Source organism: Arachis ipaensis, chromosome B05, assembly GCF_000816755.2.
Source record: "Arachis ipaensis cultivar K30076 chromosome B05, Araip1.1, whole genome shotgun sequence".
Classification (NCBI taxonomy): Eukaryota; Viridiplantae; Streptophyta; class Magnoliopsida; order Fabales; family Fabaceae; genus Arachis; species Arachis ipaensis.
The window spans coordinates 43,374,180-43,386,698 of record NC_029789.2 but is presented as its reverse complement, the minus strand read 5'-3'; the positions used below and the strand labels follow the sequence as shown (position 1 = coordinate 43,386,698).

Genomic DNA, 12,519 nt, shown 5'->3' with positions numbered 1-12,519 from the left:
AGATAGAAATAGGTAGTATCTGAGTTGAGGAAGAACGGGACAAGCCGAATAGGGTGAAAATCCGCCTATACTCTTCCGGTTGCCACCCATAAATACTGCAATGATTTCTTAGGATGCAGTGCTCCGAGCTTCCTATACACTTGTTAAGAAAATAATAAAAAAGAAATTTGTTACTCAACTAAATAATGACCTGAAAGTTTTCCATACATTTCATGCATTAAAAAATTATTTTGCTTCCATAATATCTTTTTTATTTGTGTTTTTTTTTAATTTTAAAATATGTATAAGTGAGTAAATAAACAAAAATACACATGAAAGAGTTTGACGTGGATAAAAATGCACACCATAATTCATAAATATGAAAGTATACTCTTAAGTTTTACAAACTCAAACTCACCTCATGGCACAACGTGGCATTTTTGTCCATCGAAAACAATCTTTTAGATGTACTTCAATATTTATAAGCTTTTGTGTATAATTTTTGTCCACCCCAAATTCTTTCCTGTGTACTCCATTTATATTAAATTAGGAATAGTTTAAAAATCATCTCAAAACATTGAAACACATACAAATACAAAAACAAATACAGATACAATGACAGCGAGTACAAAAATATCTTTGATAAAGACAACAAAATTGTTCTATCTGTCCCAAAGAAATTGGTTTAAATAAAACATGATATAAAAAAAAGGGCAGTCTGGTGCGAGGTTCCAAAAAAAGACTGTATTCAAAGGAAGCAATGTACGCAGTCTAACTGATAATTACATTTATAACTGTTTCAACAACATCAACCCGTGATTTTGTTGTCTCCGTCTCAGTTGTTTCATTCTTTGTATATTTGTATACTAAGAATAGCTTATAAAAATTGTACCTTAGTTTAATAGTAGACAAAATGAATATCTAAAATATTTCTTGTGTGTATTAATTGGCTGTTATCTGCGGCACATGCAGGTTCCCCTAGGACATCAGCAGGCATTATTAGCACAGGTCACTAGTCAAGGAACACAACTACACTCAAGTATGCAAGTCCAACCTCAAGATTCACTGCAAACAATGTCTGCTACTACGACATTCGCACAAGTTCACGCTGCAAACACTTCCAACAACAATACTAATCCACACATGGTAGAGCCTTCTTCTTCCTCGTTGAATGTTGATAAGCCTGCTGACGATGGCTACAATTGGAGGAAATATGGCCAAAAACAGGTAAAGGGCTAAGCATGGTGCCTGTCTGCATTAGATTCTGCTATCTTAAACTTCTTAAATCTTTAAATAAACTTTTAACTACTTTTTGTTTAAATTTTGTACAAGTATTTTAAGTTGTAACCACAGTTACATCGAAGGCAATATTCTATTTGAAAAATATACATGACATTTTGGTACGTAGAGGAATTGATACGTGGTACGCCTCCTAATTGATAAATTCATGTAACTATGGTTGTAACTTATGTAATCAACATTGATATTTGCATTTGTGAAACATAGGTGAAGGGTAGTGAGTTTCCTAGGAGTTACTACAAGTGCACTCATGCAAGTTGTCCTGTGAAGAAGAAAGTTGAGAGGTCATTAGATGGACACATTACTGCAATTATATATAAAGGAGAGCACAATCACCAGCGTCCGAATAGGCGCTCGAAAGATGCTGCCATGGCATCGAGTGAAGGCTCAAACATGCAAGGGAATGCTGATTATCATCATGATCATGGTACATGTGCTAATCACCCTAGAATGGATGCAGAATCTAGTCAGGCTACAGGTGAACACCTTTCAGGAACAAGTGATAGTGAGGAAGTAGGTGATCATGAAAATGAGGTGGATGACAAAATTGTTGAGCCTGATCCCAAGAGGAGGTAACATATTCTGTGATCATGACTTTACAACTTTATCAATTCATATAATTGAAAAGCTTAAAACACTTTTTTAATAAGTTGAATTAATTTTGGGGGAGGGGGTGTTGGGTGGGTTAAATAATGTGAAGTTTCTTGTGTTTTTGCATACATTTATTTATGCAACAACTGAAACAAGTGCGCTCAATTTATATAAAAATATGTAATCATCGTGCAGAAATCTTTAGTAAATCTGCATAACTTATCTTTATGATATCTTAAAAGGGTTACAAATTCTGCAGAAATACAGAGGTGACACACTCAGATCCAGATTCTTCACATAGGACAGTCACAGAGCCAAGAATCATTGTGCAAACAACAAGCGAAGTTGATCTCTTAGACGATGGCTATAGATGGCGAAAGTATGGACAAAAAGTTGTCAAAGGCAATCCATATCCTAGGTGATCATGTTTTTCATAGAAACTTTTGATACCATCTATTGAACTATTTGTCAACTATTATGGTTGATCGTAGTAAGCAGGGCGAATTACATCGATCTCCTCTAACGTTTGGTGAAATTATTGTGACCGTTGATTTTCTTGTGCCTGGAGAATGAATAATAATGCTTGTTTTGTATAATGTTGTAGGAGCTATTACAAATGTACAACACCAGGTTGTAATGTTAGGAAGCATGTTGAGAGAGCTTCAACAGATCCTAAAGCTGTCATAACAACATATGAAGGAAAGCATAACCATGATGTACCAGCAGCTAAGATTAATAGCCACACTATTGCCAACAATAGTTCATCACAGTTTAAATCACAAAATAGTAATATACCTCAGATGCATGGTTTTGGAAGCAAAGGTATTGGGGTCAATGAGCAACAGCAACAGCCTGTGGCGCGTCTAAGGCTGAAGGAAGAGCAGATAACATAGGTCCTTATTTGATAACCATTTCAAGACAGAAATACAGAAAACACCACACAATACATAAACAGGCGAAATGTCACTGTCTTGGGAGAAAAGTTATCTAATTTTTTATTTACTTAGAAACCAATAATAGTAAGGGTAGAAATAGAGACAATTTTTTTTTTGTCTTGTCTATGTTGTTGTAATTTTTGTTTTGAGACGCTTACCAAACACAGTTTTTAAGATTGGATGGAAAATAGTATCTTCGCTTTCACATTACATCTCTGTGTTAATGTTTAATTCTTTTTCTTCTTTAGGCGAAAAGATTTTGATTAATGGCTTATCAATCCAATTTCTAGTATATAAAGTAGTTTAACTATTATTCTCTTCCAGCACAACCACACCCTAATGAAAGAGGCTTTGGATGATGATATACCAATTTGTTCCTTTTTTGTACATTGAAAATATGTTACTATGTTAGTTATGTTCTTTTAATGTAATTGTTTATCACCTCATCATGTAATACCTTGCTTTATGATATTTATCTTTTTTTTTTTTTGTATTTATTCCGTTTTTATACCAAATTGACATAGTTTTTTAATTGAAAGTGAGTACAATTGGGTTGCTTAATTTCAGATTATATATTATTACAGAGGAATATTACTATTTATATAACTACTGAAGTTGTTTAAATAACTTTACTCGGTAACCTTGTGCAAACTGTCCATGACTTTTGAAAAGATTTATAAATTTTTAAAAGCAAGGAAAAAAAACAAAAATTGAGAAAGAGAATCTATGAGATTCACACCTTTATTACTAAAGATCAAAATTATCGAACAACTTTGAGTTGTACAAATAAACACAACCGATTCTACAAACTAAAAAGTCAAAATCACAGCACCACTTCCTTGGGGTGAAGCTCTCAAAGTGATCTTTCAAAGTCCACATCTAACCATCCCCAACATAATGTTATTATTTCTGTGTATTTATTTGGGGTATGTACAATGTCACAAGGGGTGCACGCTTAATAATAACAAACACAGGACTTTAGTACCATACCATCACCAAATAGTAAATGATTAGAAAGAAGAGAAAAAAAAAAGGGAAAAACTAAAGGAAAAAAACAAAAGAACTGCACATAACAAAATGATCAAAGTTCTCTTCATCTTTCTTTCTTTTTTCCTTCTTCTTTTTGCCGTTAATTAAATAGATGCCACCCTCCAAATTATATTAAATTATGAGTCAAACAATCAATTTCTCTTAATTCCCCGACAGATTCTCAATTGATGCCTGCCTGAATCAACCATCAAGAGTAACTAAGGTCGGAATTTGACCATGGTTAACAAAATCAATTTTGTTCAATCTTAAGCAGCACAAAACTTGCTCTGGAAGTTCTTCTTCCTTTTGTGCCTGTTAAAAAGAAGAACAAAATAGAGTTATCAAACAAAATAGTGCTCACTAAAGAATTTTACTAGGAAACTTATGGCAGTAATAAGAACACAGAACACTACACAATTTTTCTTATTTTTAGGGAAATATTCAGAGTGAGTGATGCAAATATAGTCTCTCTCACAAGAAACATATGAGTTGATACATTTTGGTTCTCAAGGAATATCAGATAAGATATTTTGGTTCTCAACAAATTTTTATTATTTATAAGTCCTTGAAAATTACTCTCATCGGACAAATTGGTTGCTCTGTTATTTTGAAGAAGGATTGATTTATCTGATAGTAATATATTTTTAGACCTAATTATCTTATAATAAATTATTTTAGGGATTTATTTGTCTAATATGCATATTAAAAATTTGATTAAATGGGATCAAAGGACCAATTTGTTTGACGAAAGTAATTTTTGAGAATTTTTGGAGAATACAAATTTGTTAGGGACTAAAGTGTCCAATCTAAAGTTCCCTTGGGGTATTGTAAGTGTACCTGAATAGTTAAGCCAACATCAAGTACTGCATTCTTTACACGGTCTCGGAGTGAGTCAAGTCCTTTCCTAGAGATATAGCTAAACCGATGTATATCCAGGTCTATCTCAAAGTAGTTAGGTCCCTGCAAATGAATTTGTATACTTAGTTACAATAATATATGGACTATGTAGTAGAAAAGTGAGGTTCAAGCTATATACTCTGCAAATGTAATCATTACATATAAGAAATGTGCAATGTAGCATTAAGGTAGATGAAGGGGCAGCTGAGCACACAATGTAGCATTCACAAATTATTTTTGATGCAATGATAGTGTAAAAAGTTTAATACTGTCAAAACTAGTTAACTTTGTCAATGTATGTGTAAAACCTCTTTATTATGACAATGTACGGAAATAAAATCTAATAACAATGTTGGTGACATGATGAACATCATATGTAATTCAATGACTATATTTCAAATGATTAATATTTTAGAAATTGCAGAAGAAAGAAAAGATATTTTTACCCTAAAGAATTCGTGTTGAGGGCGTGAAAGCACTGGCTTGCCATTGTAGGCACTAACAAGCTTCCTTTCAGCAGAATTGAGACTCATGTCTTCTGGATTTACTACACCAGCCAGAATTTTTAGCCTTTCCCTGAAAGGAACCGTGTTCTGCTTTCTATATCCTTTCACTGTCTCCATCTCATCATCCATCAATCTCTGCCAAACATAACAACATTATTAGGAAACTGCGGCATGGAGACATTTCTAATTTGTTGTAAGACTACTGTTATCTATGTTTTATGACAATTGTTCTTTTCATTATAAATCGTTGTACTCAGACTCAATTTGTATGTAGATATATTGATTAATTGATGTACCAAAAGAGTTGAAATGATCTTTATTGCGAATCTTAAATTTTTACTTCGATGGCATCACTACAAAGTTAATAACTTTATGTTCATTCATTTCTTTTAGACAAATAATTTAGTGCAAGTATATGCTTAAATAAAATGAAGAAATATGGCAGCAATTGAACGATTCTTTACTGAAACTTTACAAACATCAACCACAAAAGGAAGAAGAAATTGTTGCTGTAATGATTTGTACACAATTCTTTACCTTGATGCTATTGCGAAACTGTTGCGAGATCTCTGTTTCAAAATTTTCCGACAATTTAAAGTATAGTACAAGGCTCAAGCCTTCCCCATTAGCATTACCAAGAAACATGCTAGCAGGATAAGTTGGCAGCTAAAAAAAAAAGGAAGATAGTTAAATTATGCACTCACTCTTGTGTGCTATTTAATGAGTATTTATATTTGAGCATATAATAAGAAAAAGGAGCAAAACCTGAATATTAACAATGAGAAGAGAAGGAATGGTCCCATTTTCTTGGAAAGACGGAAGTTCAAGATGCCTAGCAATGTGATTTATCTTCTCCGGACTTGCAAATAGATCAACACCTATTGGTATATAAGGACTATAGGCTGGAGCAGAACACTTTGCCTTGTCCCTGCACAAATATTTCATCATCATATTATTGATTAGATGCAAATCAATGGACTAGCTAACTAACATGGCCAAGAGGTTAAGAAACAGATGCAAATCTTCTGGCATACTTGAAAAAGCTTTCGCCACGGAGCTTAAATACGGATGGCGAAATTTCACACCAGGAAGCAGGAGATGCAGTCTCTTGCTTTGATTGTTGAATCAGAAGCCCTGCTTGGGGACGGTAAAGGTATTTCTCAGATGGGCCTATTCAACAAATGACATAGTAATTAGTTAGTATCATAACTCTGAAGTTTTCCAGACATTTTACTGAACCACCATCCTAATAAATTAATGCTATAACAATTTTTTTACCATCTTTGAATATTTTTTATTTATTGTTATAGGTGCAAGCCCCACTCTCTTTCATGCAATCATTTCCAATCACATCTAGTCTAGTGTAGCCACTCATCCATCTAATTTTCTACCCAACACTCCATTCGATGATATATAAGTGAACACTGGATCCGGTCTCTGCCATTCACAAGAAGGATAATATGACCCTTAACAAAAAAAAAAGGGGGGGCAACATGATCCTTCTTTATTATTTCAAGACAACACAACCCCTTCAATTAAAAATTCATCAAATACTAACAGAAAGTGATTGTGTCGGTTTTATGTGTAATCTATGAGATCTTAGACGCCCCACAAACTATTAATAAGTTTATTATTGAAAATTTCCTTCGTTGGTGATGGTATGGTGGAAAACAATCATTGCCAGAAATGATGCCGCAATAAGAAAAAAAAAAAGCGCAATACAAAGATTTTTCAAAAAGGAGAAAAGTGTTAGACGAAAAAATGAGAAAAGCAAATTGTGACGTAGATGGTGTTGGTGTTGGTAGAAGAGATGATGATCGTAATAAAATACGATGACATAACAAAAATAGAAGTTATAATGAAGAAGATGAAAGAAGTGGTAGTAGTAGTGTTAGTAATTGGTCTTGTTGCAGCATAAAACTCTCTGGGATTTAAAATCTTATAAATTAAAAATAAAATTGCCATAAAATTAATTTTTCTTAATATTTAACAGACTTTCTAATGTAGTTTTGCATTGTCTCAATAAAACATTGCTAGCCTAATTGTTCTGGAGTAAAATTTATCCACAAGCTTTAGTTGAACACTGTTTATCACGGGTAGACCCTAAAACACTCCTTCATTGTGGGAAGGTGTTTTCTCCATATTTCACTTTTAAATTTGAATCTATAGGAATCATACTTAACCTACATTTTCGATACACGTCATCTTGCTTCGACTGATACAAGGAGTATTACCAGTTACCACTAGAGCTAACTCAAGAGGTAAGATAGATAAATGTAAGAATGGAGAAAAAGCTCAAAAAAAATCCAAAGTTGTGATGTTTGCTCTTAAAAGGTGATAAATCTATATAAAAAGAAATATGAGTGAAAAACATTGAACTAGAAAACATAACCTTAAAAATTATATGAACTTACATAAGTCAGTCTTGTTAGTTGCATCAACTGATTTTCTTTTAACAGAAGAAAACAAAACTTGAGCTTTCTCTCCTTTCTTATCTATCTTGAGGTAGCTTTGATAATACTCCTCAATTTTGGACCCTGAATCTACAATGCAGGATGTACTACCATATTGTACACTTCCCACAGCATTATCCGTGAAGGGAAAACAATCTGTTACCCATATAGACAGAGGAATGAACAATTATATTTAAGAAAAGAATTTGTCCACGGAACTATCTTTTATGAAGAATGTTAGAATGATAGCAAAATTTATTAGTTTTTATATTAGTCAACCATATTTAAAAGTATACATTAAAAATATGGTATTAAATTATTAAACTAAAAAAATTGAATTTATGACTAAAAGTGTTGAAAAAAAATAATAAATTATGTTGGCTTGTAGTGTTAAAAAAAAAAGGAGAAAAGGAGAAAGAAATAAAAATTAGTTTTTAAAAAATTAACTAATATTAATTAAAAAATATTAATTTTTCTAGTTTGTTGTTATTAAAATACACTCTATTTTGTTCCCAATGGAAAAAAGCCTTTTATTTTGACGACTAAAATGGTCTTTTCAGGTATAATCATTGTTAGCGTCGTTAATAGTTAATACGGGATGAGCCAATACATTGGTCCCATTCTTTTTTATTCGAATTTTTTTTATTCAAAATGTTTCTTTTTAAACTCTGTAGAACTAGAGGCCTGAAGAAAGTTTCTTAATCCAAAACAATATCCGAAAAGAAAAAAGAAAAACATAAAGAAAAACTGCTTTCCCTAGCATAATTCCAATTCAATAATAATAAACTACCAAATCCCAAAAAAGGCTTTATGCCTTGGTATTTATTGTTAGGACTTCAAATATTATTACTGTCAGTAATTTTTATTTCTCAAGTACTATCACCTTATCCCGTATGAGTGTATTTTACTACTGTTATGCACATAGTTAAAATGAGTAGAATGATCTGGTGTCTAAGGATAATTAAGGGTAGTTGGATTGGATTTTCTAACTGAGAAGAGAAAATCTTCAGGTTTAGAAATTAGAAGGAAAAGGGAAGGGAAGGGAAGAGATATTGAGAATATCTCAAATTTTTAATTTGGAACTCGAGAGAGCAGTTGGATTTCTTTAATACCTAGCAATATTGATTTTTTAATTTTCGATTAATACATACTTTTTAAAAATTTGTCGCTGGGTAATGGATTGCTGTATATATAAGGCGAAATTTGAACTCTTAACACTTATTTAAAGTGAGAATGAGCTTACCACTCAACCAACCCAATTGGTTGATTAATATATTCATAGTTTTCTTCTTCATCATACTAGGTTTCCAACATTTATACCCCAAACAAAAAGACTGAAAATAGTGTACCAATTTGCTTACTCTACCTAAATTCGTTAAGTTTGTGGGTTATTTGAACCAGATCAAAATGAATAATATATTTTTATTTGCTAACTCACTGTTTTATTCAAATTACCTGTTCGTTCATTCTCTAATTATGGAATTTTTATTTCATTAGCTCATTTGACTTTATTTTTCTTCACACTAAAATGATTATAAACAACACTTTTTTTATAGGTTACAGGCTTTACACTTGAGTATTGGTTATTTGCAGTAGAGACTAGAGAACGAAAATAGTTGTGCAAAAATAATATTCCTAGAAAGAAGGTATGATAGAATACAAGGCAGAAGTTACAAAAAAAAATATAAAGCCTCACCTCCAAGCACGCTATTGAAGTCATCATCTGAATCCGAATCATGATCAAGAATACTAACTGAGTCAAACCAAGCCTCTTCTTGGATTTTTCCTGTAAAATACCATGTAATAACTTAGCTCAACATGTTTATCAAATTATGCCTATAAATTAGCATGTTTCTCCGTTTACATTTTCAATTTTAATTTCAGAACGAAATTTTTTCGTTTACAAAAAAAGTAAAATTCATTAAAAATGAAAATAGAAATGAAATCAACATTTGCATTCAGTTTCTATTTTTATTATTTTTTATTTTCTTTTTAGTGTTTTTAATTTTTAATTTTTTTATTTTTTTACGATATTTTTCGATTTTGTAAGTCAAAAACTAATTTAACATAAGTCTAAATTTCAATTAAGAATTTATTATTAGTTGATAGTTGTTTCTCTTCCCTTCACAATGAAAATTAAAATTCCTGAAAATCAAAATAGAAATAAATACGCAAAGAAACGCATCCTTAACACATAAACGAGAGAGACGAAGAGGATAGATACCGTTGGCATCGATTTGAGTATGATATTGGAGCTGAGTAACATGAATCTTCTTATCAGATCTCTTGGCACCACCCTTATCAATCTCCATTTGAATGTAATCACTAAGAGTGAAATCAGCTCCCACTCCTGCATTGCTAAGCCTCTTCAATGGCGGCATGTCGACGGGAATGGCGGTGGCCATGTTCCCTCTTCTCTTTCCATTTTTGTGATTCTTCCTCTTGTGATTCTTCCCACCCTTCTTCCCAGTTGGGTTTGAAGCACAGCTTCCCATTGTAGAGTTAGCTAGCTTTCTTACTAATCCAGCCAACATTTTTGCTTCTTGCTTTTACTTTCTTCTGTTCCTCCAAAAATTGATCAATTCTGATGCTGCAAAACAGAAAGAACCCGCCAACAACAATTATCAATCAATGTTTACATGAGAATAGGAAATAAAAAGTGCACACTAAAAAACAAAACATAGAATTAATTAAACATGCCTAAATTAAATTATAGATTTTAGATACATATAGCCATAAAAAATATACTAGGATTGGAAAAACGAACATTTAAGGGATGAACTAAATTTAATTAAAATTGAGATATAACAACATATATAGTCATAGGTATACCTTACAACAATATCAAGTTAAATTAAACTAATGTTCCAGAGTTTTTCGTCACCAGGAGGCCATGTAGGCTATTTCACAAAGCAATGGCTTCACACTACCCGTTGAAGATAGCCTAAACAAAACAATAATTATTCAGATTTAATTTAAAACACAAGAAAAGAAATAATTAAATAATTTAAATTCATTAATCAATGCTCAAGTTGGTCAAGCAAAAAATAAATAAATAAACGAAAGGTTCTCGGTAGCTGTATAGCATTATTTTTCATTATTCAGCAATAATTAGACTAAACTTCAATTCAAAAACAAGAATATAATGTGCTAAACATCGTCCTTATTCATGTCGTGAGGTGAAAATAGAATACAAGGTTATATTATGATTATGATAATGCTGCAAATGTTTAAGGAAGTAACACATTTGAGCAAAGACACGTGAAAAATTATGAAAGGAAAACATCAAATTGGATGAAGGTCTATAATAAACGCATGCATGAAGGAGCTAATAACAGAATATAAAAAAGGTGTGTGACTTTCAATATTTCTCAATATGTTCTTCATCCATGAACATATTGATAATAACAATAATACTAATAAAAGAAAAAAGAAGCCAAAAAGAAGAATAAGAAGAGTAACCTGAGGAAGGTAGAAGCATGAAGAAAGAAAGAGGAGAAAATGAAAAGAGGATCCTTCGTTCCCAGAAAAGGAACTAGGATTCCTCTCTTTTTTTTTTGTTTTTATTTTTGTTTGTGTTTTTTTTTCCTCTCTTTGGAATGGAATGGATTATGGAGAAAGAAGAAGACGAAGAGAAGAAAAAGGTTACAGTTTTCGTAAAAATGGGGAGAGAGAGAGAAAGAACTGCAGAAAAGAGAGAGAGAGAAAGAGAGAGCGGTGAATTCGGATCCATATTGCATGGTTGTCACACGCACTCTCCTTTCCTTTCAAATCTGTTTCTATCTTTCTTTGTCTCAGTTCCCTCTTCTTCCTCATCTCTTGTTATATCTATCTGTTTTTAACTTTTAATTTGTTTCAGCAAAGCCTTTTATTTTAGAAAATATTTTTTTCCTTCGATAATTAAGTAATGATAAATATTAGCATAAATAAATTTGAGTATGAAAATTAAAGAATCATCTATCTTTTGAATATTAATTAATATGTAATAAATCAAATTGTTGATACAATGATTAAAAAATATTTAATAATAAAAAAATAATAAAAAACAATCAAAATTTATCTTATTTAATATTTATTAATTATTAATAAATTTTGAATACTAAATCAGAAATTTAGTAAATTATCTAAGATGTTTAAATTTTAAATTTAACTTTAATTTAATACTTTATTTTTTGTCTCTTCCAATCCTTCGAAACACCGGTGAAATTACTTTCGTCACGCCTCTACTAAATAAGGGGTCTCTCAGTTGCAAAGATATACAAGACAGACAAAAAAAATACACAGATAAGATGCAATTACAACAAGTATGACAAATAGTAGATAAGCATGGCAAGGCAAACCAAAGTAATGCACACTCAAACAAAATATACAAATGCATACGATGAATGCCTACCCTATGGTCGATGAGTCTCATCTGTCGGTTATATAGCCAAACCCAACATGTCCGTTAGCTAACCCTGGACAGTCCCTTCGTACGCGTATCTCCAAAAGTCTATGCATATAATCTCAATCATTCATTTATCATCTCATTGAGAGAAATTTGGGGGAGTTAATTAGTGCCCAGCCACATTCTACGACGTAGGATCAATAGAGTATTGTGTCTCAACCTGGAGCAAGTGATGGCAAACCACAGCATCTACTCAAGAAAACTCGTTTCTCAGATAAATAGAAATGCATATGCCATAATCATTCAATATCAATCAATCATTATCAATATAACCTTCATTTATAATAATTTTGACATTCTGCACTTTCTCAATCAATCAATATTAATTTCATCATCATTCATACCATATTCAACTTCATTTAAAAGTCTCAATTCAAATTCTT

At 31.8% G+C, this 12,519-nt stretch overlaps 2 protein-coding genes across 4 annotated transcripts in view; one reads left to right on the top strand and one right to left on the bottom strand.

Moving 5' to 3' along the window:
* LOC107643570 (probable WRKY transcription factor 4) overlaps positions 1-3,035 on the top strand; it is a 7,759-nt gene extending 4,724 nt beyond the window's left edge. For both annotated transcript variants that reach the window (XM_016347254.2, XM_016347251.2), the window contains 4 exons: positions 952-1,206; positions 1,486-1,850; positions 2,129-2,287; positions 2,474-3,035. In XM_016347254.2, coding sequence (XP_016202740.1) covers positions 952-1,206; positions 1,486-1,850; positions 2,129-2,287; positions 2,474-2,762 — 1,068 coding nt within the window. In that variant the 3' untranslated portion in view covers positions 2,763-3,035. The remainder of the gene's footprint in view (positions 1-951; positions 1,207-1,485; positions 1,851-2,128; positions 2,288-2,473) is intronic.
* Positions 3,515-11,338, bottom strand: LOC107640562 (protein ENHANCED DISEASE RESISTANCE 2). Of its 2 annotated transcripts, XM_021123708.1 has the most exons (11): positions 11,152-11,338; positions 10,522-10,633; positions 9,914-10,279; positions 9,386-9,475; positions 7,651-7,845; positions 6,271-6,406; positions 6,002-6,164; positions 5,774-5,902; positions 5,177-5,371; positions 4,671-4,793; positions 3,515-4,145 (listed from the first exon to the last, which is right to left on the bottom strand). In XM_021123708.1, the coding sequence occupies exons 3-11, from the start codon at positions 10,221-10,223 to the stop codon at positions 4,035-4,037; spliced, it is 1,452 nt and encodes a 483-aa protein (XP_020979367.1). In that variant the 5' UTR covers positions 10,224-10,279; positions 10,522-10,633; positions 11,152-11,338; the 3' UTR covers positions 3,515-4,034. The 2 variants fall into 2 exon arrangements, with proteins under 2 accessions (XP_020979367.1, XP_016199560.2); XM_016344074.2 differs by lacking the exon at positions 7,651-7,845 and having other exon boundaries at positions 11,152-11,331.